The 23437-nt window shown below is 52.3% G+C and overlaps 1 protein-coding gene across 1 annotated transcript; it reads left to right on the forward strand.

Annotated features, from left to right (window-relative positions):
- Positions 1-5764: 5764 nt before the first annotated feature.
- On the forward strand, positions 5765-10418 carry ZIC2 (Zic family member 2; the record flags this gene model as incomplete). The annotated part of the gene is made up of 3 exons (XM_082366119.1): positions 5765-6836; positions 8626-8789; positions 8962-10418. The coding sequence occupies 3 exons, from the start codon at positions 5765-5767 to the stop codon at positions 9325-9327; spliced, it is 1602 nt and encodes a 533-aa protein (XP_082222245.1). The 3' UTR covers positions 9328-10418.
- Positions 10419-23437: the final 13019 nt, after the last annotated feature.

The raw sequence follows: 23437 nt of genomic DNA on the forward strand, positions 1-23437 counted from the left end.
GAAGGGCCACACAGGAAGCAGAAACCCCCTTACGTGTTCACAGTTCGTATAACCACCCAATATTTCTTTATGTTGGCTCCAAGATATGCTTCTCCTCCCCATCATGCTTTATCCTTTAGAATGTTTTTGGATGGGGGATAAAGGAGGAGGAGAGGTTGTGCTTTTATTTTTAATCTCAAATTTTGTGGGTAGTTTCTCCCCATTCCATACCCCTTCCAATATCTATACTTCAATATTTGAAGAAGCTGTTGAGATAAATCAAATAGTGACACGTTGACGGATTTACTGGTGTAAGCAATATGGTTGACATATGGCATTGTTATTTATGAATGACAGCATAAATTGTATTACAAAGTCTATTGCAATAATACTGCAGTTTATTGGAAAGCTGCTCGCCTGTCACCGGTATTCAGCCTCCCTGGATGTAGTTTTCCTGGGAGCCCAAAGGATAACGGCCCTCAAAATAATTAAACACATTGAAGTAAGCTAATGTCTTCTGTTTTGGGGGTTGTTTTTGTTTTTGCTTTGTTTTACAGCAGTAGAAACTCTCCCATCAGGAAAGGAGACAAAGTAAGGACAGTTAGTCCTCTTACTTTTGCAAAAGCACAACCAACCACTGTCACCTAGAAATGTTGGCTTCTATTTTTTTCTGAGTCCCTAATGACAAATACACAAACATTTGCATCCCTATCACTAAACTGCTAGTGAGCATTTATTTTATATAGACACTTTTTATAAGCCCAGTTACAGAACAGTAAATTTTAACTGTAGAAAGAAGTTCTTTTAGCAGACTAGAGAGGGCCTTATCCTAAATCTCCACCTCCACTAAATCTCCCCCTTCTTAAAAATGGTATTTAAAAGTTACAACATTGGCTGAGATTTTCACGATTTCCCTTTCTTTTACCTTACAGATTTCCCCTTCTTTTACATTACACTTCTTTAAACCTCAGACAAAGATCTTTTGTTCTAGGTGAGTTTTACAGGGGAGGGGTGTCCCCCACCACACATGTGGTCCTTCATGGGTCAGGGGTCGCCCAGCCCAGGAGTGACTGAGAGGCTGAATCAAAGGTGACCTGCAACTTAATATCCTGTTGATGATCTTGTTGAATTTATGAGTCTGTGATACAGAGGATAGTGCTGAAATCCTGTGAAATCCTTTTTTTTTTTTTTTTGTCCAGTATATATAGACAGCTGATTCCACATTTTTTCCCTCCCATCTCTTCCCCCATTTCCATCCCTTTCCTTAAGTCCTTAAGAGGAAAATTAAAAGTTTGAGTGGTATGGTCACCGAGTGTTTCTGCTTTCCAATTCAAAGATCACTTTTGTTTGCTTGTTTGTTTTTGGTTTCTCCTGGCCAATGAGATACACCTGTGTGTGTGTGTGTGAGTATATTGTGTGTGCATTTGCATTGTTTGTATGTATATGTACACAAAATACTCATCATAGTCAACCCTTTACAGAGGCCCACAAACCGCAACAAGGTGTTCAGTGAATGAGTGCCTGGGTATTTGCTGGGATTTTCTGTTTTTTTGAAGACAACCCTAATTCTCTATTACACTGTCATTCTCTCCACTTGCCGGGAAAGGGACGCCAGCCCTGGCACCCAGGGGCCCGCCATACAGGGCCATCCACATGCAGCAAAGCCTAGAGTCTCGCTGGCCTAGCCCGGCGCAGGGTCTGTGAGATCTCCAAAGAACAATTTTGCAAAACTTACAAAGAGGGCACATGTTTGCCCGATGGGGACAGTTGTGGGTCCCGAGGGTCTGACCCCGACACGGCGGGCCGTTCTAGAAACCTGTTGAAAAACTGAATTCACTCACAGGATGCGGAACTCAGCTTGGCCGCTTTTTTTCCTTCGGCCAAGGAGCGCAAATGTACTTTTGAGGCAATGACTCTGAAAGCCTTTGCAGGTTTTTTTTTTTCCTCTCTCTCTCTCTCTCTCTCTCTGTCTCACTCTCTTGCTTTCTCTCTCTCCCCTTTCCTTCTTTTTAAAAAAACAACAAAACTGTGTCTTGAGGCAAAGGTGTTTTGCGGTTTGTAGAGAAATAAAGCGCTTCTAAGAGGGGACGGCGACGTGACTTTGAACTTGGCTCAGCTCCTCCGTGTCGTGCAGAGGGAGGAGAACTGGAGCCCGGAAAGAATAGCCAGGAGGGCCCAGCCCGCAGGGTCTCCGGCGGGAATTAGCTTTCCGCCCCACCACCCGGCCGCGCGGGCCCCGGACCCAGCGCCAGCGAGCGCCCAGCGGCGTCGGCCCGAAACGGGCGCTGCAAAGCGGAATAGAAGCGAAAGGAGAGAATGGGGCGGAGAGGAGAGGGGCAGAGGCGCGCAGCGGGGGCGAGAAAGTGCGGAGGGAGGAGAACTTGAAGAAGTCTGATGGCTTGGGAGAAGGAAGGGAAGTGAGGTTTGGAGATGTGCAAGATCGCTATTCTCACGACCAGTCTCTAAGAGAATATTTTCTTTTGGAAACACTTTTGGAGTAAGCTTTTCCAGTTCCCCCGCCGTACATATTGATGAATAAAATAAGCAAGTGTGAAAGGCTGTGCACTGGGCAATTTTATAGATTCACTGTAGCAGGGCAGCCTTCCTGCCTGGAGTCCGTCTCCGTCTCCGTCTCTGTCTCTCAGGTCCCTCTCCGCTTAGGAGGGCAGTTTGGCATTTGCCTCCCCCTCCCCCCGACATAGAGAGAGGTGTGTGGAGAAGAGGAACATTTCCTCCCTTTAGAGAAATCGAGAATTCCCAGCTTTCAGGCAAACTCGCAGGCTTTCAGACAAGATGCCCCGGCCTCCTTCCTTCTCTCCCACCCCCCTCTAGGCAGGGAAGGGGGACAGCGGGAGGGCATAGGGCCCCTTATGCGAGGGGCTCCGGCCCGCTCCGACCTTCAGAGAGAGATCCGCTCCAGCCGGGAGAGGCTGCCTGTGCCGGCGCGGGAGAGCCCGGTTCGGCCAGCGATCGCCGGCTAGAGTTGTCTTCCCGCGTTTTTGTTGATTGCATTTCAACATGAAATTTTGAAATGCGTGTGGATTATTTTCTCTTACTTGAATTTTATTTCAACTCCCGGAGATTTGTTTAAAGGAAAAAATAAATAAAAAAGCAGTTGCCCACGCTAGCTAGGCGAAGGCGCTGGCCTCAGGCCTTCCATTCACACCTCCGCAGCCTCCGGGCCCGCCGGGCCCTCTCCGGTTACCTCCGGGGCGCAAGCTTTCAGCGGCGGCACAGGAAATGTCCGCAGCGGCCAACCGGGGACCTGGGGGATGACCGGAGCCCCGGGGCCGCGAGGCAGGCCCCGCGCAGCACAGGGAGCAGCCTCGGGCCCGCCACCGCCTCGGGGGTTGGTCCCCGCTCCTGGAGAAGGGCTGATAAATGTCTTCTAGAAGGTTTAAGCCCTACCGGTATGGAGATTTCTTCTCTGGAGGCTCTGAGCCTGACCCTCGGCCAAACTGCAGCCTGAGCCTTGCCTGGCCGCGCGCCCAGGGCGTCCCCACACCTCTCCCCCTACCGTGGCAGAGGCCCGGGCATCTGGGCATCCACCCGAGGGTGACACCGTCTTTAAACCACTTCCAAACAACCACCTCCCTCGCAGGGGCCGCTGCCCAGTGTTTACAGCCGTAATCAGAGGAGGACGCGAGCGGCGGGGGGAGCGGAGCGCGCCGAGCTCCGGCTGGGGGCCGCGGCCGGGGAGGGGGCGGCGTCTGGGTGAGTGTCCGGAGGGTGGGAGGAAGGGGCACGCCTGGCTTTCTCTAGGCCCTCCATCCCGCACCTGTGTTTTCAACACCACAGAACAAGTTGACAAAGTGTGTGTTGGGGGGATGGGCGCGGACAAGGAGCGTGCCAACCGGGCAGGAGACCGGCCCCCGGGCCGCTCCCCGCGGCGCCCTCCAGGGGCGGGGGAGGGCGGGGCGGGAGGCCCGGGTCTGCAGCGGCCCGGCGCGCAGAACCTCCCGCTCCGAGGCCTGGTTGCTAGCCAGGTTCTCGAGCAACCAGGGGTGCCCGCTTTAGGTGCCCGCCGGGAGCGGTTCGGGTCCCCGGGGAATCGGTGGCCTCTACCGAAGGGCGCGAGCGCAGGGTGCCGTCCCCTTCGGGCCCAGCCAAGGGCGCTGTGACCCCGCGGCCCAGGCCCGTGCGATGCGGGCCGCCCGGCTCCGGGGAGCGCCGCGGCCGGCCGGCCAGGAGCGCGGGTGAAGAGCGACAGGCTGGCAGACCCGGCGGGCTGCCACCAACAGCAGCAGCCGGGGAGGCGGGGAGCTGGAGGGGAGCTGGAGGGGCGCTGGGGAGGAGGGGCGGACCGGCCGCGGGGCGGGGGCGCCGGATTGACGGGGCCTCAGCGGCCAATGGCGGCGCCGGGAGGGCGGGCGGGGCGGGAGCCACCGTTAAAGGGGCGGTGTGAGCGGGAGGCCCGGCCTGAAGCCGGAGGGAAGGAGGGAGACCCGGGCGGGAGGCGCGGGGGCGAGGGGGGAGGGGAGAGGAAAAGGAGGAGACAAAAAATAAAAAATAAAGGGCTGCGGCTTTGGCGCCCACTGAAATAAACAGAGGCGGAGGCGGTGGCGAACGGAGTCCACCGCAGCCGAAAGCGGTAAACCTACTTCGGCCTCTTCGCGTTTACTCGGGCTGCGCACTCCGCTGAGTCCTCGCGGGTACGGCCGCCCGCTCCGGGTCCAGTGCCCCGGGCCGACCGGCGAGAGGGAGGGAGCGAGCTAGAGAACACTTTTTTATTGTTGTTATTGTTTTTCAGCCCAGCCTCCCCTCCTCCCCTCCCTCTGCTTGCCTTCTCCCCTCCCACAGCCCCCTTCCCTCCTCCTCCCCTCCTCCCCCGCCTCCTCCCCCGCCTCCTCCTCCTCCCGCACAACTTAAAGAAAGAGGGAGCGGCGCGGCAGCTTCCTTCATCTGGGGGAATTCGTGGCCGCTGCCAGTTTACTACACGAGGCGCAGCCAATGCCAAGCGCGGAGGACGAGGAGGGCTAAATACCGCGGCCGCGGAGCCGAACAATACCCGCCGCGCGCGGGGTGGCGCGGCTAGGGCCGCGGGGGAAGGAGCAGCCGACAGAGCGCGCCGCAGAGAGGGCGCCCGGCCTCCGTCCGCCGCCCCAGCTCCCCCGCCGCGGTCAGGTGGAGCCGCGGGCGCGCCGGGCCGGGGCGCTGAGCGCGGAGGTCGCCTCGGTCCTCGCCTCGCCAGCCTGCCTGGCCCGCGCACGGCCGCCGCAGTCCGGCACCTTGGTCCCGCGGCTGCTGTGATTTCATTCTGCAGGCGCGGCTTGGCGCTGCCGGGCCCCGGGGCCGCCGGGCGTGCGAGCGAGTGAGTGCGTGCGCGCGCGAGTGCGCGCAGGGGTGGGGGCCGCTGCGCTGCGTTCGCCCCCCGTCGACCCCCCTCTCTGCTCAGTTCCCCACACCTCCCTCCCGTTCCCTCCTCCCGCCCGTCCTCCCCTGCCCTGCCCGCCCCCGCCGCAGCTCCTTTAATACACTTTGGTTCTCCGCCTGGCTTTGGACTCTTCTCCACCACCTCCTCCTCCTCCTCCCGCGCCTCCGCCGCCGCCGCCTCCTCCTCTTCCTCTCCGCGCTTTCGCTCCGCGCCTGGCCGCCCGAGGCAGATCCAGGCGGCGGCGGAGGCGGCGGGCGCAAGAGCGCGGCTCCCGGGGCTGAAGCCGCCACCACCTCCGCCGCCTGCGCTCGGAGCTGGGCGGCCGCTGAACGTACTGCGCGCGGGGCGGGAGTTGGAGCCGAGGAGGCGCGGGGCTCGCCGGGGCCGGCGGGGAGGGCAGACGCGCTGGCCATGCTCCTGGATGCGGGGCCGCAGTTCCCGGCCATCGGGGTGGGCAGCTTCGCGCGCCACCATCACCACTCGGCCGCCGCGGCGGCGGCGGCGGCCGCGGAGATGCAGGACCGCGAACTGAGCTTGGCGGCGGCGCAGAACGGCTTCGTGGACTCGGCGGCCGCGCACATGGGCGCCTTCAAGCTCAACCCGGGCGCGCACGAGTTGTCCCCCGGCCAGAGCTCGGCGTTCACGTCGCAGGGCCCCGGCGCCTACCCCGGCTCCGCCGCGGCCGCCGCGGCCGCCGCCGCGCTCGGGCCCCATGCCGCGCATGTCGGCTCCTACTCTGGGCCGCCCTTCAACTCCACCCGGGACTTCCTGTTCCGCAGCCGCGGCTTCGGCGACTCGGCGCCGGGCGGCGGGCAGCATGGGCTGTTCGGGCCGGGAGCTGGCGGCCTGCACCACGCGCACTCGGACGCGCAGGGCCACCTCCTCTTTCCCGGCCTCCCGGAGCAGCACGGGCCGCACGGCTCGCAGAATGTGCTCAACGGGCAGATGCGCCTCGGGCTGCCCGGCGAGGTGTTCGGGCGCTCGGATCAGTACCGCCAGGTGGCCAGCCCGCGGACCGACCCCTACTCGGCGGCGCAGCTCCACAACCAATACGGCCCCATGAATATGAACATGGGTATGAACATGGCAGCGGCCGCCGCCCACCACCATCACCACCACCACCACCCTGGTGCCTTTTTCCGCTACATGCGGCAGCAGTGCATCAAGCAGGAGCTCATCTGCAAGTGGATCGACCCGGAGCAGCTGAGCAACCCCAAGAAGAGCTGCAACAAAACTTTCAGCACCATGCACGAGCTGGTGACCCACGTCTCCGTGGAGCACGTCGGCGGCCCGGAGCAGAGCAACCACGTCTGCTTCTGGGAAGAGTGTCCGCGCGAGGGCAAGCCCTTCAAGGCCAAATACAAACTGGTCAACCACATCCGCGTGCACACCGGCGAGAAGCCCTTCCCCTGCCCCTTCCCGGGCTGCGGCAAGGTCTTCGCGCGTTCCGAGAACCTCAAGATCCACAAAAGGACCCACACAGGTAACCAGGGGTCGGGACAGGGACGGGGCGCAGAGGGGAAGAGAGGCCGTGGTTGGTTGGCTGGGAGAAACGCGCCGACCGCCAGCCCCTGCCCTGGGATGGGAGATGTTTTTGTGTGTGCGAGAGAGCCAGCAGCTTGTTTTTGTTGGAGAATGAAAGAATATTATTGGGTTGGGTTTTTCCATGTGCGGAAATTGAGTTTTAAATGATCACGGTAACATCAAAGGTATGCTTTGGGTGGTGCAGTTGCTTCGTCTCTGCTCGGCCCCGGTTAATAATTTCCGTCCTAAATAGAACGCACAAAATAAAACTGCTCTCCAACTTGGTGCCCGGGAATCGAGCCTAGAGAGGGTTCTGCCAGCTTGTCTGAATGTGCTTTTCTGCTCCGGGTGTGTGTCTGCGTTTGAGTGGTTTGTGTGTTTTCCCACTTCTTTTACTCGGGGTCCAAACGTCCTTACCCGGACTGTTTCCCATTAAAAATGAGTCTGGTGTGAGCCGAAGCTGTAAAGCATTTCTCGTTTTTAAAGCCCATCTCGAGGTGGGTCGCGGGGCTTTACGGTGGATTCGCAGCAGTTTGTGAAATTCTCTAATGGGCACCAGAGGGTTTGCGATTCCAAACTTGGACCGACAACCGGGTCAGCAAGAGCCCGGGGCAGCGAGGCCCCGCGGGGCAATCGCGTGAGAAGAGGGAGCCGAGAAAGAACGCGCCTCTCGCCTCATAGATTATTCATCTATGACCAGGTCCCAGCCGAAATCGTGCCAGACGATTTCCTAAAAGAAAGCCAAATGTTTTAGCAACTTCCCCCGTCAATATTTACTCCGAAGTGGGGATGCGCCAGCGGCCTATTGTTCTCTTCCGGGAAGGGAGGGAGCCGAGGTGCGAGACAAGCTTTTAACAAGGTTTAAAATTTGAGAAATCTATTTGCATGAAATGCTCGCTTTCGAGTCCTGCGTCTGAGCGGATGTCTTTAAAAAACAATTTAGGTGCTAATGGAATTTAACGTTAAATGGTCCCCTTTCCAAGTGGAACAATGTTTGAGTTCTCACACCTCTAAATGACTCCAAGCATTTGGAATTCTGGCAACAGGATGCAGGGACCGCCAGAAAATTAAACAGGGAGATTCTGAAAGCGTTTGCTGATCCCCCCACACCCACAGCCCAGCCTGTGCCTCTCTGCAATCGCCAGGTGCTGCCGTACGTCTGATATTTATCTCTTTCCCAACTTCTCTTTAAAAAGACTGGAAGTGAGCCTAGAATTATGGTTAATTCAATTTGCAGAATTTTGGACGAAAAATACTGGCTCAGTCGCTATCCACAGCACAGTCCCCAAACAACACACAGCAACTCCAAACGTAATTGCCTACTGGCCCCAGAGAGAAGCCGACAGCAGCCCAGCAGCCTGTGTGATTCTGATAATGCCCCAAATATTTTGTCATAATAACAGCTTCTCCAGGGCGAGACCAACTCGTTAGAAGCTGCGAATCCAAGAAGCCCTATAGAAAGGCAGGCAGGGGTGGGGTGCTACCCCACACTCGTCATAAATTTGAGGAAATGCGGGTCAGCCTGGAAGAAAAGTAAAATACGAAATTAATGAGCACGACTGTCAGGTGGGAAGGCAGTTAATTTCGTCTTGGTTCTGCCACAGAAGGGATCCGCCTTGTTTAAGGAAGCCAGGCCCTTATCGCCCCTCTTTCCTCCTCCCGGAGGCCTGGCCCCCTCCGGGGTGGGTGGGGGTCCCGGGGGGGGGGCTCTGGGCGTCGGCAGCAAGTGCCCATGTTCGTGTCCACAGGGGAGAAGCCTTTCCAGTGTGAGTTCGAGGGCTGCGACCGGCGCTTCGCCAACAGCAGCGACAGGAAGAAGCATATGCACGTCCACACCTCCGATAAGCCCTATCTGTGCAAGATGTGCGACAAGTCCTACACGCACCCCAGCTCGCTGCGGAAACACATGAAGGTACCACCGGGGAGGCCGGGAGGAGGGCGAGGTGGTCGGCCCGGGAAGGCGAGGGTTCCCCGGGGCCGCGGGGGGGCATTTCTGGGGGTGCTCCTCCCGGAGGCCCGGCCCCACAGCAGCTGCACTCACACCCAGTCCCCTTTGGTCTCCCCTCCCGGCTTTTGTCTTGAAGGTCCATGAGTCCTCCCCGCAGGGCTCCGAGTCCTCCCCTGCCGCCAGCTCCGGCTACGAGTCGTCCACGCCCCCGGGGCTGGTGTCCCCCAGCGCCGAGCCCCAGAGCAGCTCCAACCTCTCCCCGGCGGCGGCAGCGGCTGCAGCAGCGGCAGCGGCAGCGGCGGCGGCGGTGTCCGCGGTGCATCGGGGCGGAGGCTCGGGCGGCGGCAGTGCGGGCGGAGGCTCCGGTGGAGGCGGCGGCGGGGGCAGCGGAGGCGGCGGCGGGGCGGGCGGGGGCGGCGGCGGCGGCGGCTCTGGCGGGGGCAGTGGGACAGCTGGAGGCCACAGCGGCCTCTCCTCCAACTTCAATGAATGGTACGTGTGAGAGGCCGGGGCCTCTCTCCCTCTCCCGGTCCCCACCCTGGCGCGGCGACCCTCCGGTGGCGAGCGCCCAGGGCACCCTGTGACCGTGTTGTTAAAATTATGAATCTGATTTTTATGATGATGAAAACGATTTTACCAGCAGAAGGATTTTTTAAAGTTTTTTTTTTTTTTTCTAAATCTAATCTAGGCATGAAAAGCAAAAAGATCCCTTCCGGAGTCTCTGAAGCTAAAAATATAAAATAAGAAATAAAAAATAAAAAAACCCATAAAAAAATTGAACCAAACCCCCCATGCCTTCCCCCATGCGCGCTTTCCTTCCCACCCCTTTCCCAGGCTTCTGACAAACCGTGTACATAGCGGGCTCCTCCTTCCTTCTCCAAGGTGGTTTTAATGGCTTCTTGGTGTATAGAAGTTTGTCCATTTGTAATTCTCTGGATTGCGTTCCTCATGCCTTTCTTCCCTTCCCTTCCCCAAGTGATGGGCTTTTTCTTTTCTCTTTTTTAGTTTCCCCGGTTTCTTTTTAAGTAATGTGGAAGAAAATGGTTTATTTTGTATTGTGGTATTGAATATTGTGTTCCTTTTTATGAGGCAACCTGATTGTAAACTTCATGCAACTATAGACTGGAAAAAACAAGCCGTGCCAAAGTCTCCCTTCTGTTTCTTCAACATGCTGATCCACAGCACTCACACACACATCACCACCACCAACGCTTGTGAATGTATTTTTCTGTTAGCTGGGTTTACATGTGATGTTTTAGTGCGTTTGCAAGTTCAATTTGTTAGTTCCTGTATGAAAGATTTTGGTGGGGGGGTGGGAATAAACGTCGTGCCGTTAGTTTTTTCCGTAATAACACCCTTCCTTCTGTAAATATCTGTTACCATATTTATCCATTTGTAATTAAATTATGGTATTAACTTGCTACAGAGGAAACAATATTTATAAAGAATGTTTCTTAACTATAAATATGTACAATTGTGGGCATAAACTGTTTCAGATTTTTTATTTGAAGGTTTTAAGTGGTTTGATCATTTCTTGTGATATGTTTTGAGAGTAATGCATACAGAAATATAATAAAATGTGTTGAAACTGCATGAACATACTATTTTTTTCTAGCAAACTTATTTAAGGAAATGGGGGGGGAGGCAGCTGAGGACTGACATGGGTCTGGATCAGCTGCCTGATTGAATGGGAGGCACCACCTCGCATTCTGGGGAGGAAGGTGTATGCTAGAAACTGGGCCAAACTACCCCTTTGGCAGAAAGTCTCAAAATTATTTTCTCTGTCCTTTGTGTCGTAGCTGAGAGTGAATTAAATTTTTGGAAATCCCCTGTAAGGAATGGCGGCAGGAACCTTCAGGGTTTCTAATGGCTCCATTATCTGAGGGAATGCCTTTCTTTCAGCTATTTGGACTGGATTTAAGAGCACTAAACATTTCCTTATTCTTTGTTTTCCCTCTTCCCTGCCCCCTTTCCTTTCCCTCCCTCTGAAAAGCTGAGGTACAGTTATTTTTAATTGCACGTTTAAAACTGAGCTGAGTACTTTGTTTTTGAACTTGGCTCAATGATTATAGTTTAAGGGCCCCTTTCTACTAAAAGTTTTTTTCTTGAAATTTTAAACAGAGAGCTTGCTCAAGAAATCCTGCTTATCTGCCCAGCCGCTGCTCACCAATAAGCACGATGTTCAAGGGAGGAAGGTGACAAATAGACTGCATTTTGATTTAGGAAAGCAACAAACCATCGGCCCCAAATGAAAAGAGAACCTCTTCAAGAATTCAGTGAAATCAAATAGAATAAGCTACAAAGACGAAAATGGCCAGGTGGAAGTGAGTGAGGCAAGGGACGGACCACCAGCTTTCTCTAAGGTTTGCAGCCTCACTCCCCTACCCTGCAAGAGTTTAACAGAGTTTTCAAACAAGATGCTCTAAGGAAGAAAGGGAAAATAATTTTAATAATCAAAGGGTAGGAATGAGGGAATTTGTTTTTAAATCCCTGAGCCATCAAGACATTTCCAGAACTTCCTGAGTACTGGTGTTGCTCAGAGAGGCCCTGGCAGTCCCGGAGTCACCCCCCAGTGGTGAAAAGGTTTGGACGTCAGCGGCGACACCCCCATAGGACTGCCTAGCGGCGTGCAGGGCTCTCCTGGCGGAGGCCGATGGCGCGACTGGCTGCGGCGGCCGGCGCTTCTCTCCTTCCCCTCTGGCCCTGGACTGAGCCGCAGGGACCGGCAGGCTAGGCTGGAGGGCTGCTTGGGGAGAAGGGCAACCCTGACCTCCCGGAGGCCATGCTACCCATTCAATGGGGAGGGAAAGACTTTAGCTTGGGGGCTGTGTGTGTGTCCCAGAGGGTGACATTCGCCGCCGGGCCAGCCCTCCCCAGCGGTCCAGCAAACTGCCTAAGCGCCAGCTCCTGAAGCAATCAATCCCTTATTAAAATCAAATTTATAACCCCTAATAATATTAAGGAAAATTATTCAAATAAGTGGCATATGTTACTGATCCTTGGGAGATTTAAATGAACACATTATAAGCTGTGAGGAAAACGTGTACAGTTTTCCAACGTCCCCCGCCCCCGGGGGAGAGGGCGCAGGAATCTGATTAAATGTTTGACATAACCTGTGCAAGAATGAGATGGTCTATTCTAAATGTTTTAAACTTTTTTTGTTTTTTGGTGGAAATTATTGGCTTTGAGACAACCTCCCGAACCCAAGGAGAAGATCAGAAGCGTGGGGTGGGGGGTGGGTGTGTGATTTTAGTATCAACTCAAGGCCTGGGGGCTTTTCTTCTCATTTGGGGGAAGAAGGAAGGCTGCAAGAAGAGGACGCTGTCACAGCCTTGCGTCGGCGGGATCGCTTTCCAGATGTGAACGTCGGAGAGCTGCCGGGCGCCTTTTAGGTCCGGGGGCGCTGCTCCTGGTTGTGAGCAGGAAATAAAACGGGGAAGGGGCCTGGCGTGAGGGGGCCTACAGCCCGGGAGCGGCCTCCTAGGCCACCCCAGGGTGTGAGGGGGCGGGTGGGAGCAGCTTTGCAGCGAAATCTCTCCCCGTTCTGCAGCCCTTGCGTCCCGCCGCTTTGTCCAAACAAGTCACGGACCTGACCGTGTGGCCCGGTCTCCGCCTTTCACTTCGGCCCTGCGCGTTCCCGGAGACAGGATGGGGGAGAGGGAGATGGCGAAGGTGTGAGAGCATCAGAGATGTCAGGACGCCTCAACTTAGACGCGCGCGGGGAGGCAGGCGGCCCAAGGTCCCGCGCGGCCTCGAGGTACCTGGGCCTGGGAGTGGGCGGTGCAGGCGTCTCCCCTCCCCCGCCTATAGGGACCCGAATCTAACCTGCCCCTGCCTTGCCTCCAGAACCACCAAACTGAGGCCAGTTTCCGCCTCCCTCAGGGGATCCAGAGCTGCGCTGTGGTTCGCCGCCCGCAGGGAGGCCGACTGCCGGGCCTGGAGACTGTTCCTGCAGGTCAACGCTGTCAACTTGAACTTCAGAACTCGCAAGCTCGCTCCCTTTCCGCTCCGCTCCATCCACCACCAAATAACTCCCCTCAACGCGAGAGTCGCTTTATCTGGAGGCAGCTGGAGCCCCCTCGGGAGGCCCATCATTATTATTATTATTAATTATCGTGATCCTCACTGCATTATTAATGACCACAATGATAACTAGCATCGGTATCAGTATCTCCCGGTTCAGTGATGCCCCCTGAAGCCCCGGGCAGGCGGGGGAGAAGGTCACTCCGGGAGCAGAGGCTCGGTTCTGCTCCGGGCGCGAGCAAGGGGAGGCTGCTAGGGCAGAGGCCCGTCGGGACGCGCAGAAAGGAAACAGGTCACAGGCCCAGCACCCCGCTATCCCACGCTGTCCCAGCCCCTTTCCTTTCTGCTGGCATCTTCTCTCTTCCTCCTCCTCCCCACCCCCTGGTCCCTTTGTCTCTTTTTCAGACGGATGTTTTCAGTCTCGAGTGGTGTATTTTCCGCACAAAACTCTGAGATCAAGGGCAGATCATAGGCTGGACCGGAGGTTCGGGTTTCCCTGTGCTCCCCGCTGTTCTCTTGCAACCTGGGGTTGGCTAGGAAGGCCTGGGCTTTCCAGGCGACCGGTTGCCCGCCCAGGTCGGCAGGAGTGGGGTGGGGAGGGGATTCTGGTAGGTCCCTGGTGAGCGCACCGGTGGCATGGTGGGACTCGAGGGGACCCACCGACTATTCACTAGGGACTCGGGTCCTACCTTCCCCCACATAACGCCACCGAAATAACCCAAAGGGAGCGCTAGGCCTGCGACCAAGAGCTAAGAAATAAAGGCCTCAGAATAACATCCCACCAAGACTTGGCTGAACCACTGGATGCGTTTTCACTTAAACGGACACGTGGCCCGGAAAGCGACCCTCGGGATCCAAAGTAGGCGTTCAATAAAGAAAGACTTGTGGATTGATTGATTACAGTCTGATATCGCTCTCGTTCCACAGAAACTTGCAGCGCCTCGGCCCACTGCTACCCCCAGCAGACCGCAATGAATGGGTTCTATTTTTAACTGGCAGCTCAGAACAGGGCCTGAGAAATGTCGCCCTCTTCTCTACCCCCAACCCCACCGCGGGCCTCCAACAGATTGCTGCTGGGTTTTTATTTTAGGGAAGAATCCAGATCCTTCCAGACTGAATCGGGTGATCTGACATAAACCCTCAGGCCCGACCAGCTGGGCGCCTGAGAACGAAAAGGCAGCGCTGGCAATCTGAACGGGGTGTTACCAATGAGAGCTCCTGTAAACCATAACCAGGGCAGCCCGAGGATTCGAGTTCACGGTCAAGGCTGTGGGGCGACTGGGGCCGCAGCGTCCACGCCCCGCCCCGCCCCCGCGCGGCCACAACCCAGATCTCGGACGGGGTACGTGGGGCTCGGGTCCTCCCACTCCCGCCCCGCCCCCCAGGGCCCTGTCGGGGAAAGGTCCGTGCCGGGGCTCCCTCTTCGCCCTCCCAAGTTTCCCTTTTGTTCCCAGGGGCCGACGAGCTTTTGAAGAGGTGACACTTCGCTTCGTCTCCAGCCCTGCGTCCCGCCCTCGCCCCGCATCTGGCATCCCGCCTGCCCCTTATTCGGGATGAGGTTCAGCGCAGCCGCCAGGCGGGAGCTGGGGACGCCTCTTCCCTCGCGTGCGTGCACACACACACAGACCGAGTCACACACACATACACATGTTCACCTCCTCCGCCATCCCCCAGCCACGGGCTCGCGTGGGTGGGGTGGACCTGAGCCGCAGAGATTTGGGGCAGGTGGCCACCAGCGTGAAACGAAGTTGGGTGGGAGCTACCCACAGTCGGGGGTCCCTCAGGCCCACTTCCCTGGGAACGTGATGGGCCAGACCGTCCGGCCTGCCCGCGCACCCTCTGACCCCCGGGTGCGGGTGGGTGGAGGTCGCGCCGCATCTCTCAGTTAAACCAGGAGGAGCTGACTGTCCCCCGGCACGCACACACCGCACCTCTCCAACCCCTGCCTCAGCCTCTTCCTTGCCTAACCTCCGAAGCCAGTTTTTTTTTCTGTCCCTGAGGCCAAGCCGGTGGTCCTGCGGAGCGCAGCGCCCCTAGAGAAGGTGGGGGATAGAAATAATAATAATAATAATAATAATAATAGTTTCAAAGATAACAGTTGTAGTTAAGGCTCTGACACTGGGTGGCTTCTCAGACGTCGGCGGAAGCCTGGGGAGGCTCCAGACCACTTTGGGCTGGGAAGGGCGTGGGGTTCTCTTTGGGGGGGGGGACATGAAGGTGGCTCTTATATGTTGCCTCCCCCTAACAAAATCTGGGGTCTGGAACCAGGCCGAGCCAGCAAGGGCCTGGCCAGAAGCCGCGCTGGGACTCTTGCTGCAGCCGCGGCTCATCCTTTTTCTTTTCTTACTCCTGGCCCACTGGGCCCACGGTGGTTGGTGTGGCTGCGTGCGGTTTCTCGAAACTCTTTGGAGTCAGTTGGGTCTGTTTGCCCATTCCACCCCCCACCACCGCCCCGGGCCTGTTCCCCCTCCCTCTCCCCGCTGGCAGATGAATGGTGGCTTTAATGAGCATGGGCGCGGGCGTTGGCCGGGCGGTTCTGAAGATGCTTTGACCTGTAGGGAGGGCGCGAAAGGTCGGGCGCACGCGGGGCCCGGCTTGGGCTCCTCCCAGGCCCACGCTGCTTCGATATTGATCCTGGGAGAAAGATAAACAGAAAAGCTGGACATAAGGTCATGAATACTAATGAGCCGGGGTAGGAGTTTTAATTGCTATGGACTTCCTTTTTTTCCAGTTAATCTTTATTGCAGACTTCGGAGTCAGTATTTTCGAGCTTCGTTTTGTTTCCTTCTCTCTCCGCCCTCCTCCTTATATTTTCATTTGAAATGCCCAGGCGAAAGAGACCCGTGTCAACTTGACTTTCTCCCTCTCGCAGGGCCGGTGTGCACGCTAGAGCTCACAGCTCACGTTCCCAGTGTGGCGCTTCTCTGCTCACTAATTCTGGAAATGTAGGGGAGACTATAAAATTAATTGTTTCAATGTGGTTTTGGTGAGTCTGCTTCTTGACTTCCTCACCCTCATTGTTTCAAAGACTTCGTCTGTCCTTGGCCTTTAAACTTCCTCTTGACAATTGCGTCTTTTCTCCAGGCACTGAGCTCCTTTTTACTCCAAACGGGTGCATTCCATCCCAAAGTTTCCCGTTTCTCAAGTCTCCAGAATTTGACACTGGCTTTCCCAAGCACAGTGCCTAAGTGTTTCAATTTGCAGTGAACTCCTAGGCAAGTGAATTGACCAGATTACATAAAAGTGATATTTTATTTGCTACCTATAAGCAACAGTGAAATCTGAGACAGGAACCTAAGGTAATTTCCAGAAAGATTTCTGCCTCCATTCTTGATATGTATTTGATAACTTAGTAATACTATTTTTCTGAAAATAAAGCCGTTCTTGAATTGAGTTTTCTCTTGAAGCTGTATAAATTGACTGGAAATCCCATAAAGCAGCTTTGGCTGTGTGATCAGGAGAGGAGAAAAAGTGCAACCCATTTCTGTAACAAACTATGTAAAAATGTGTTGAAACCCAAGGCAAAAAGAAAAAAAGTCAGCTCTACTAGAATAATTTCCAGTATTGTTCTGATTCTTAAAGTTTTGGACAAAATAAACCCATATTTCACATCATTGCCAATAGGTCCCAGCATTGAAGTCTCCTGAGGATTCTGTTTCACTTACACTTTTCAGTCCAAACTTTTTTTTCTTCACACAATGATTTATTATGTAGGTAATTTTAGGGGATACAGTTTACAGCTTGAATTATTAGACTGAACACCTCTGGCTGACACCATGACGCCTTTTTTTTCTGCCTGCAGCTGTGAGTCACAACCCCATTTTCATACCCAACCGCTGCACATTCCTTCACAATGTATATTTCCTTCTTGCAGAGATCAAACATGCTTTGGTCAAAGTGTTTATTTTAAAATACAGGAAAATTAAAACTAAACACAGCACTATTGAAAAATCCCCAAATGTATCATATTTTCCTCCTCCTGTGCCCAAAAAAAAAAAAAAGTAACAAATTGCACCACGTTCTGGAAAAAATTTCAAATCGAAGGAGAACACGTAGGCACACACAGACACAATTTTCATTTTACTATTGAAACACATCAGGAAACCTCCCACTTCTCTTGATATTTGGACTCCTGTTTGGATGTCTTTAGTTTTTCACTGTAAAAATGTCACATGCAAAAACAACGAGGACAACATATTCTTAAGAAGATGCTGACAGACATCTATTTTATTCACCAACCTATACACTCCTCATTTCTCTTTCAGTTTTCCATCTTGGTATTTTTCTGTTAATTGTATCCCGCAGAATATATCTTCAGGGGGAGAAGGATATTTTGAAGTATTTGCCAAAAGGAAGCAAAAAAAAAAAAAAAAAAGTAGCTCAGAAACAGGTTAACATTTCCCCAGCATCTCAGTAGGTCTTTGGTATGTGCATGTGTTTCCTTTCTCCCTTCAAATTAAGGTGAAACATTACAAGGTAGAATCGCTCTTTGTCAGCACCTAAATTGTGTAAAGTCGATTTCAACTTCGGATCTAGGAGGACAAGTTGTCCTTCTGCAGCCCACTATCTACTGATCTACTGCTTTTTTTTTTTTTTTTTTTTGAGCTTCTCTCAATAACCATCTGAAAGGGATCTAGACCTCAGCCACCTCTGCTCCTAGGCAGTTTACTCAGCTTCTCAAGCCTCACAGTTCTTTAGCGGGGCAGAGACTGTTAGGCTGTTTTTAATCAAGTTTGGAAGCTGAATCTTTTCCCTCTGACGACTGTGCCCAGGGGTGGATCCGGCTGAATGTCTGGCGCTGCAGGCAGCGGGCTCGGCCACCCGTTTTTCAGACACAACACTAGAGAATGGCATTGAAATAATTCCGTGTGGCAGAAATGTTTAAAAAATATTAACCTCTCTTACTTCCCATACTTCTGAGCTAAAGGGCAAGAGAAACTAAAAGGAAATCTGAAATGATATTCATTTACCTACCTAAGGCAGACCGAGAAACTGAAAAGAGAAGATCCTTTGAAACTTATACTTTACAGAATCTTTCAAATTAGATGCTGCTTAGGATGAATGGCAGTAAAGATTTTTTAAAAAGATTTGACTGGTTAAAACTTTTCTAGATATGAGTGAGAATAAATTAATAGTCTAAAGGTCTCTTTCGAGGGAGATTTCGGGGGGGGGCGTATAGAACATAATCTACATATGGTCTTCTTCCTATTCTTCAAGGGGAGGCAAATTATAGTACATACTATTTGGATTTTTTTTTTTACTTTAGATAAAGAGATAAAAATATTTAGCATTCATATATTATTGAAAATTCTTTGCAAGAGTGGAGAATCAAGGATTTTCAAGACCAATAATAAAACAAGGAATCAAATTACAGTCTTCCTCTAAAATACATTTCTTCCTCTGCTGGGTTTTCAAGTGATCTCTTTGGTGATTCTTTGTTTGTTTGAACACTCTCTTCAAATTAAAATCATTGAATATTTCCCCTAGATAGCTTAACTTCTGTCACACAAACATTTCTAAAAGTTATAAATTAAAAATCAAAGACTTTTTAGAAAGGCTTAGTAACAATATTTCATATCATGGCCAAACCAATTTATTGTGAACTTCTTTCATCTTTGGTAGATTATTTGATACATCAAAAAATCTCACCTTGAAAGTGTCAACTCTTCTGTCAATCTTATGAGAAACTAATTTCATAACATGCAATTTGGGATTTATGATTTCATTTCCATTTTTTAAATTCAAGGGAATTAATTCAAAAATTGATTTGGTCTAGAGAGGAGACATTATCAGTGAAAAGTCGTAAAGTATACATCAAACACATCTCAGCTAGCTCCCAGCACATGCATACACACACCCTTCTTGAGGAAAAGATTATCTTAACTGTGGAGAGCAGTCATATCAGCTATTTGACTTCAAATGCCTTCTAGAAAAGTCTAATATAGCTATTTCACAATATGGTAAAACTGTCATCTAAAGTTCCAGTGTGACATTTTTCTAAATCTTCACCTGATAATTAACTAATTCAGAAATGTAAAACACAATTGACTTCATTGGGCAGAATATTGTTTCATCTATTTGTTAACATAGACATCTCTCAAAGCGTGCTATTGTAATCTATGTAAGTTCTCTTTTATGGACAATTGAGTTCAATTGTAGACAGTATACTATTCTCTCGTGCCCCAAACATTTTTGCCCTTGAAAGTGAATGTTGGGCACTCTGAGGTTGGAAACGAAATCGATTGCCTTTTGTGGGAGCAAAAGATGTCTCCCTCTGACAGATGCTACTTTGGGTGTATTTTCCACTAAGCGGATCTCAGAGCTAAATTAGCTTCATCATTTGCGGCTCTGTTTCCGAAGATCTGTGGTCCAAGTGTCAGCCCTCCCTGAAACATACCATAGTTTCTGTCCATAGTGGCAAAGCCGCCTATTTCTTTCTTTGCTTCAAGTTTCGTTCTGTGTTTAAAATACAATAAAATAAGTTAAAAATCATTTTAAAGAGAGCACTTTCGAGAAGCACCTCCTTTCTTACTGCCAGACAGCGTTGCTCCCCAACCTCTTGGCTGAAACCCTTGCTTTCGATTTGTTTGTTTCACACATTTCCCTAAAGAACCCAGCTCTTTGCGCTATTTAATTCTGCTTTTAAAATGCATCACTTCTGCCCTGAATCCTTCTCTGAAACAAATTACTATCGAAAGTGTATCAGATTCGTTCCAAATATGGGATCTGAATCAATATTCCTACGCTGGAAATTTTTTTAAAATTGTTTTTGTCATAGGAGTCCATGCTTCTGCAAGATATTTTCAATTGAAGTAGGGTTGCCTGCATTTCTCATGATAAACAAACAAAAGTGGCAATTACCGTCTGTTTAGACCTTCCTTTATTATTATTTTTAGCCCGTGTATCATTACCTAACTGGTATGTGTTCTTCCATCCAGCTCTTGGTGATCTAGTTGAATTCTAGACATTGTGCCAAGAAGTGTATTTGAAGCAGATAAGTGCATATAATACAAATGCGTTTTGTTAGACCTGATGGATGCTATTTTTCTTTTAATAGGTTTGTAGCAAACTAACACAATAACACAATGTATTCCTTTTCAAGGTACATTGTTGAAACAGGTCTATTAAGAGCGCGTTGAGCTATTTCTCGCTTCTATTGAACAGTCTGTTGCTCAAACACAACAGCCAACAAACGCCAGCTGCCTCAACAAAAGTAGAAACCTAACCCTTTTATGTAATGTTTTAACAGAAAGGGTAGCTGTTTAATTAAAAACATTGATGATTCAGTGAAACAATGGAAACTCAAGTTCAAGTGGTGCTCTATTGATTTAAGATGATTTTTACTAGCAGTGGGTATAATTCTTTTTTTTTTTTTTTTCCCCAGCTCTCTCTTGGGTAAAGGGGTTCCTTCTTGGGGCATTATTTGGGTGAATAGGAAAAGACAGAGATGGCTATTGCCTTAGAAACCTGATTAACGCACGTTGCTTTCAGAGTAAGGTGTTTAATTTATAAGTGCACCCCATATTTTTTGTCAGTTTATTCGCGGTGGGGAAGCTTTGAAAGTAGCTTCTCTCAGCAGGTTAAAAAGTGAAGTCTGCGTCCTGGCATTTAAATGTCTTTGTTATTGTGTCAAGCAAGTTGTTGAAAACCGCATGCCCGGAATACTAAGGTTGGGCAGCTAGATGAGGCAAGTTGTGTGTGTGTGTGTGTGTGCGCGCGCGCGCGCGCACGCGCCCCTGGCCGCAGGGTTGTGTGCGAGGACAATTATTTTCATCAGCTGCTTGCGCGCCCGACTGCTCCTCTTTGCAGAACCGACAGCCTCCGGGGTTTCAACTCTGGAAGCAAGGCAGGAGGAATTCCTGCATTGAGACTCGCTCCTTGGGAGCGTCAAACTCTCTCAGCCCTGGGGAGCGGGGCTCGGTCAAGGGTACTCGGGTCGCCCCCAGGGAGGGGAGCACTCGAGGGCCGCGAGGTTCCGGGTACCGGTCCCCGGCGACGTCCGCGAGGATGGCTCTGCAGCGGCAGCGGCCTCGGGGCCCAGGTGGGCGGAGGCAGGTGCGTCCCTTCGCCCCCGCAGCCGGCGCAGTCCCGGACGCGCTCGGTGGCCGTGTTTCGCACTCCTTCCTCCCGGCCGGGCCCTCAGTCCCCGCTTCCCAATTCCCGCCCCTCCCCCCTCCCCCTCCCCCTCCCCCTCCCCCCCACGGGAGTGCGCGGGACTTGAGAGAACGCAGCTCGCGTTCACCTTCCCCCCGCACCACAGCGGCCACGAAGGCCAAAGGTCCGCCAAGCTGGCCGACGGGCGCCTCCAGGGCCTCTGCGTGGACCCTTTCTCCGTAGGGCGCCGTTTCCCGCCCGCCAAGGGAGAAGGGGCTGGGGGCCCGAGGCTGTGGCCTCCCGGATCCTCCACAGCGGTCGGACAAGTCCCCGGGGTAGGGCCGGCGACAGAGCACCTCGGGCACCGTTTGACTCCCCCAGCCGCCCACCAGGCCCGCCCGGCAGCCTCGGAGCCGCTGCCTCCAGGCCGCGAAGGGCCGCGACGGGCCTGGGGCCCATTTCCGCCTGCTCCTGGCGTCCTGCGCGTCCGAGGTCAAAGGGCGCTGGCCCGCCTTCCGGGGTCCGACCTCCCCGGGGCGTGCCGACCCACCGTGGGCCCCCAACGCGGGGACGGCGGCGAGGAGGCCTCGAGGCCCCACGTGGCTGCACGCGCCGCCCGTCATGCCCACCGTCTGGGCCGAAATCCGGTGAGCACGTGGCCAGACAGGGAACCGAGAGGGAAGCGTCCACATCATGGGCGCCGCAGGCCTAGAGTGAATTATTTAAGGTGTTCCTGGTGTTTAAAGAGGTTTTTCAGTTTTTAAAGAATGTTGTAAAAAAATAGCCCTTGTTAACTCCCTCATTATATGCTTTTTTTCCCCCTTCAGCTGAACAAGCCATATTTCCTGAAACGGAAGAGCTATGTAAGTGTTTAAACATGTGTCAAGTGTCTAATAAATAATACAAATTCATAAAGAAGAGGAGGAAATTTAACTGATACTTGAAGTACTTGGCGTAGCTCCCTTTCACTGTTGGGTTATTTTTGGCTGCGGAGTTGTAGAAAGGAAACTACTCCGAGATTATTGGGCACCTCCTGGAGCCCTTTCCCTTTCTTAGCTTACTCACTTTGAGTCTGCACTCAGCCCTGTCTAGAAATGCCTTTGTCCAGCCCACGAAAGAAGTTCAGCTGGTCTGCAGAGTGTGTATAATACAGGGTTAATACTCAACTCAGTATTTGGGAGTCACCTTTCTGTCGTTTCCTCTCAGCCTCCTCATATTCAAAGTTTCTGCTGCTGCTGTGACATTGCTATGGCATCTCCCACCCTCTTTGTTGGAAAGAGGGTTAGTACTGCTTCTGGCAAAAAAGACAGTAGGAGAGATGAGGTCTGGGCTTTAACTTGGGATCTGGGCTAGTAAATCATTTAAGTTTTTGTATTCATTCTCTTACTTAGAAAAGCTGGGAAAAGATGTTACCCTAACACGATCTGAGAACCTCTGAGGAAGGTGAGTCCAAAGTACTATTTGATAGTAAAAAGACATATATTGTTTTGAAATTGGATTACACTCTATTTATTTATTTTTTGGGATTACACTTTAGAGTTACCCCCCCACTCCCATACTTTACTTCCTTGGGTGACATCTTTCATCTTGGTTGTCGTTCTGTGAAAGATTTCTGTGGACATTCTATTTCTAGCTGTTAACATGTGTAAACTGGAACTTCCCTGGTGGTCCAGTGGTTAAGACTCCCTGCTTCCACTGCAGGGGGCACGGGTTTGATCCCTGGTGGGGGAACTAAGATGCCACATGCTGTGCGGCACAACCAAAAAAAAAAAAAAAGTGTAAACTATGGGAAAAAGTAGGAATTTTCAGTTATTAAAATACTCAAATGTTTTCGTAAAGTCAGAAGTATCTTAATTTTAAATTTATTTATTTATTTATTTATTTTTGGCTGTGTTGGGTCTTCGTTTCTGTGCGAGGGCTTTCTCTAGTTGCGGCAAGTGGGAGCCACTCTTCATCGCGGTGCACGGGCCTCTCACTATCGCGGCCTCTCTTGTCGCGGAGCACAGGCTCCAGACGCGCAGGCTCAGTAGCTGTGGCTCACGGGCCCAGTTGCTCCGCGGCACGTGGGATCTTCCCAGACCAGGGCTCGAACCCGTGTCCCCTGCATTGGCAGGCGCATTCTCAACCACTGCACCACCAGGGAAGCCCTTAATTTTAAAATATCATATCATAGTGAGTGTGATTGACAAAAATCAACTGCATTGCAGATTTGAGGAATAGGTTACAAATTTACCTTCCCAGATAGTAGTCCCCTGACATTCTCAATTTGAGGCTGCATGCCTGTCTCTCATACCTTGACCATATTGTTAAAATAACCCTGCTCCTTGCGCTGTATGCATCTGGTAAAATTCCATCCAAATTTTTCTAGGGTGCTCAAGAGATATTGTAGGTATTTTCAGAACAAGTCTGGTAAGCTGCCAGATTTAGTACTTAATAGTATTTTATGTTTTTAATCCATTTTCCAAAGATTTACCTTCTTCTGTGGTTTTTTCATG

This window comes from Balaenoptera borealis, assembly GCF_965194805.1.
Source record: "Balaenoptera borealis genome assembly, chromosome: 18".
Lineage (NCBI taxonomy): Eukaryota > Metazoa > Chordata > Mammalia > Artiodactyla > Balaenopteridae > Balaenoptera > Balaenoptera borealis.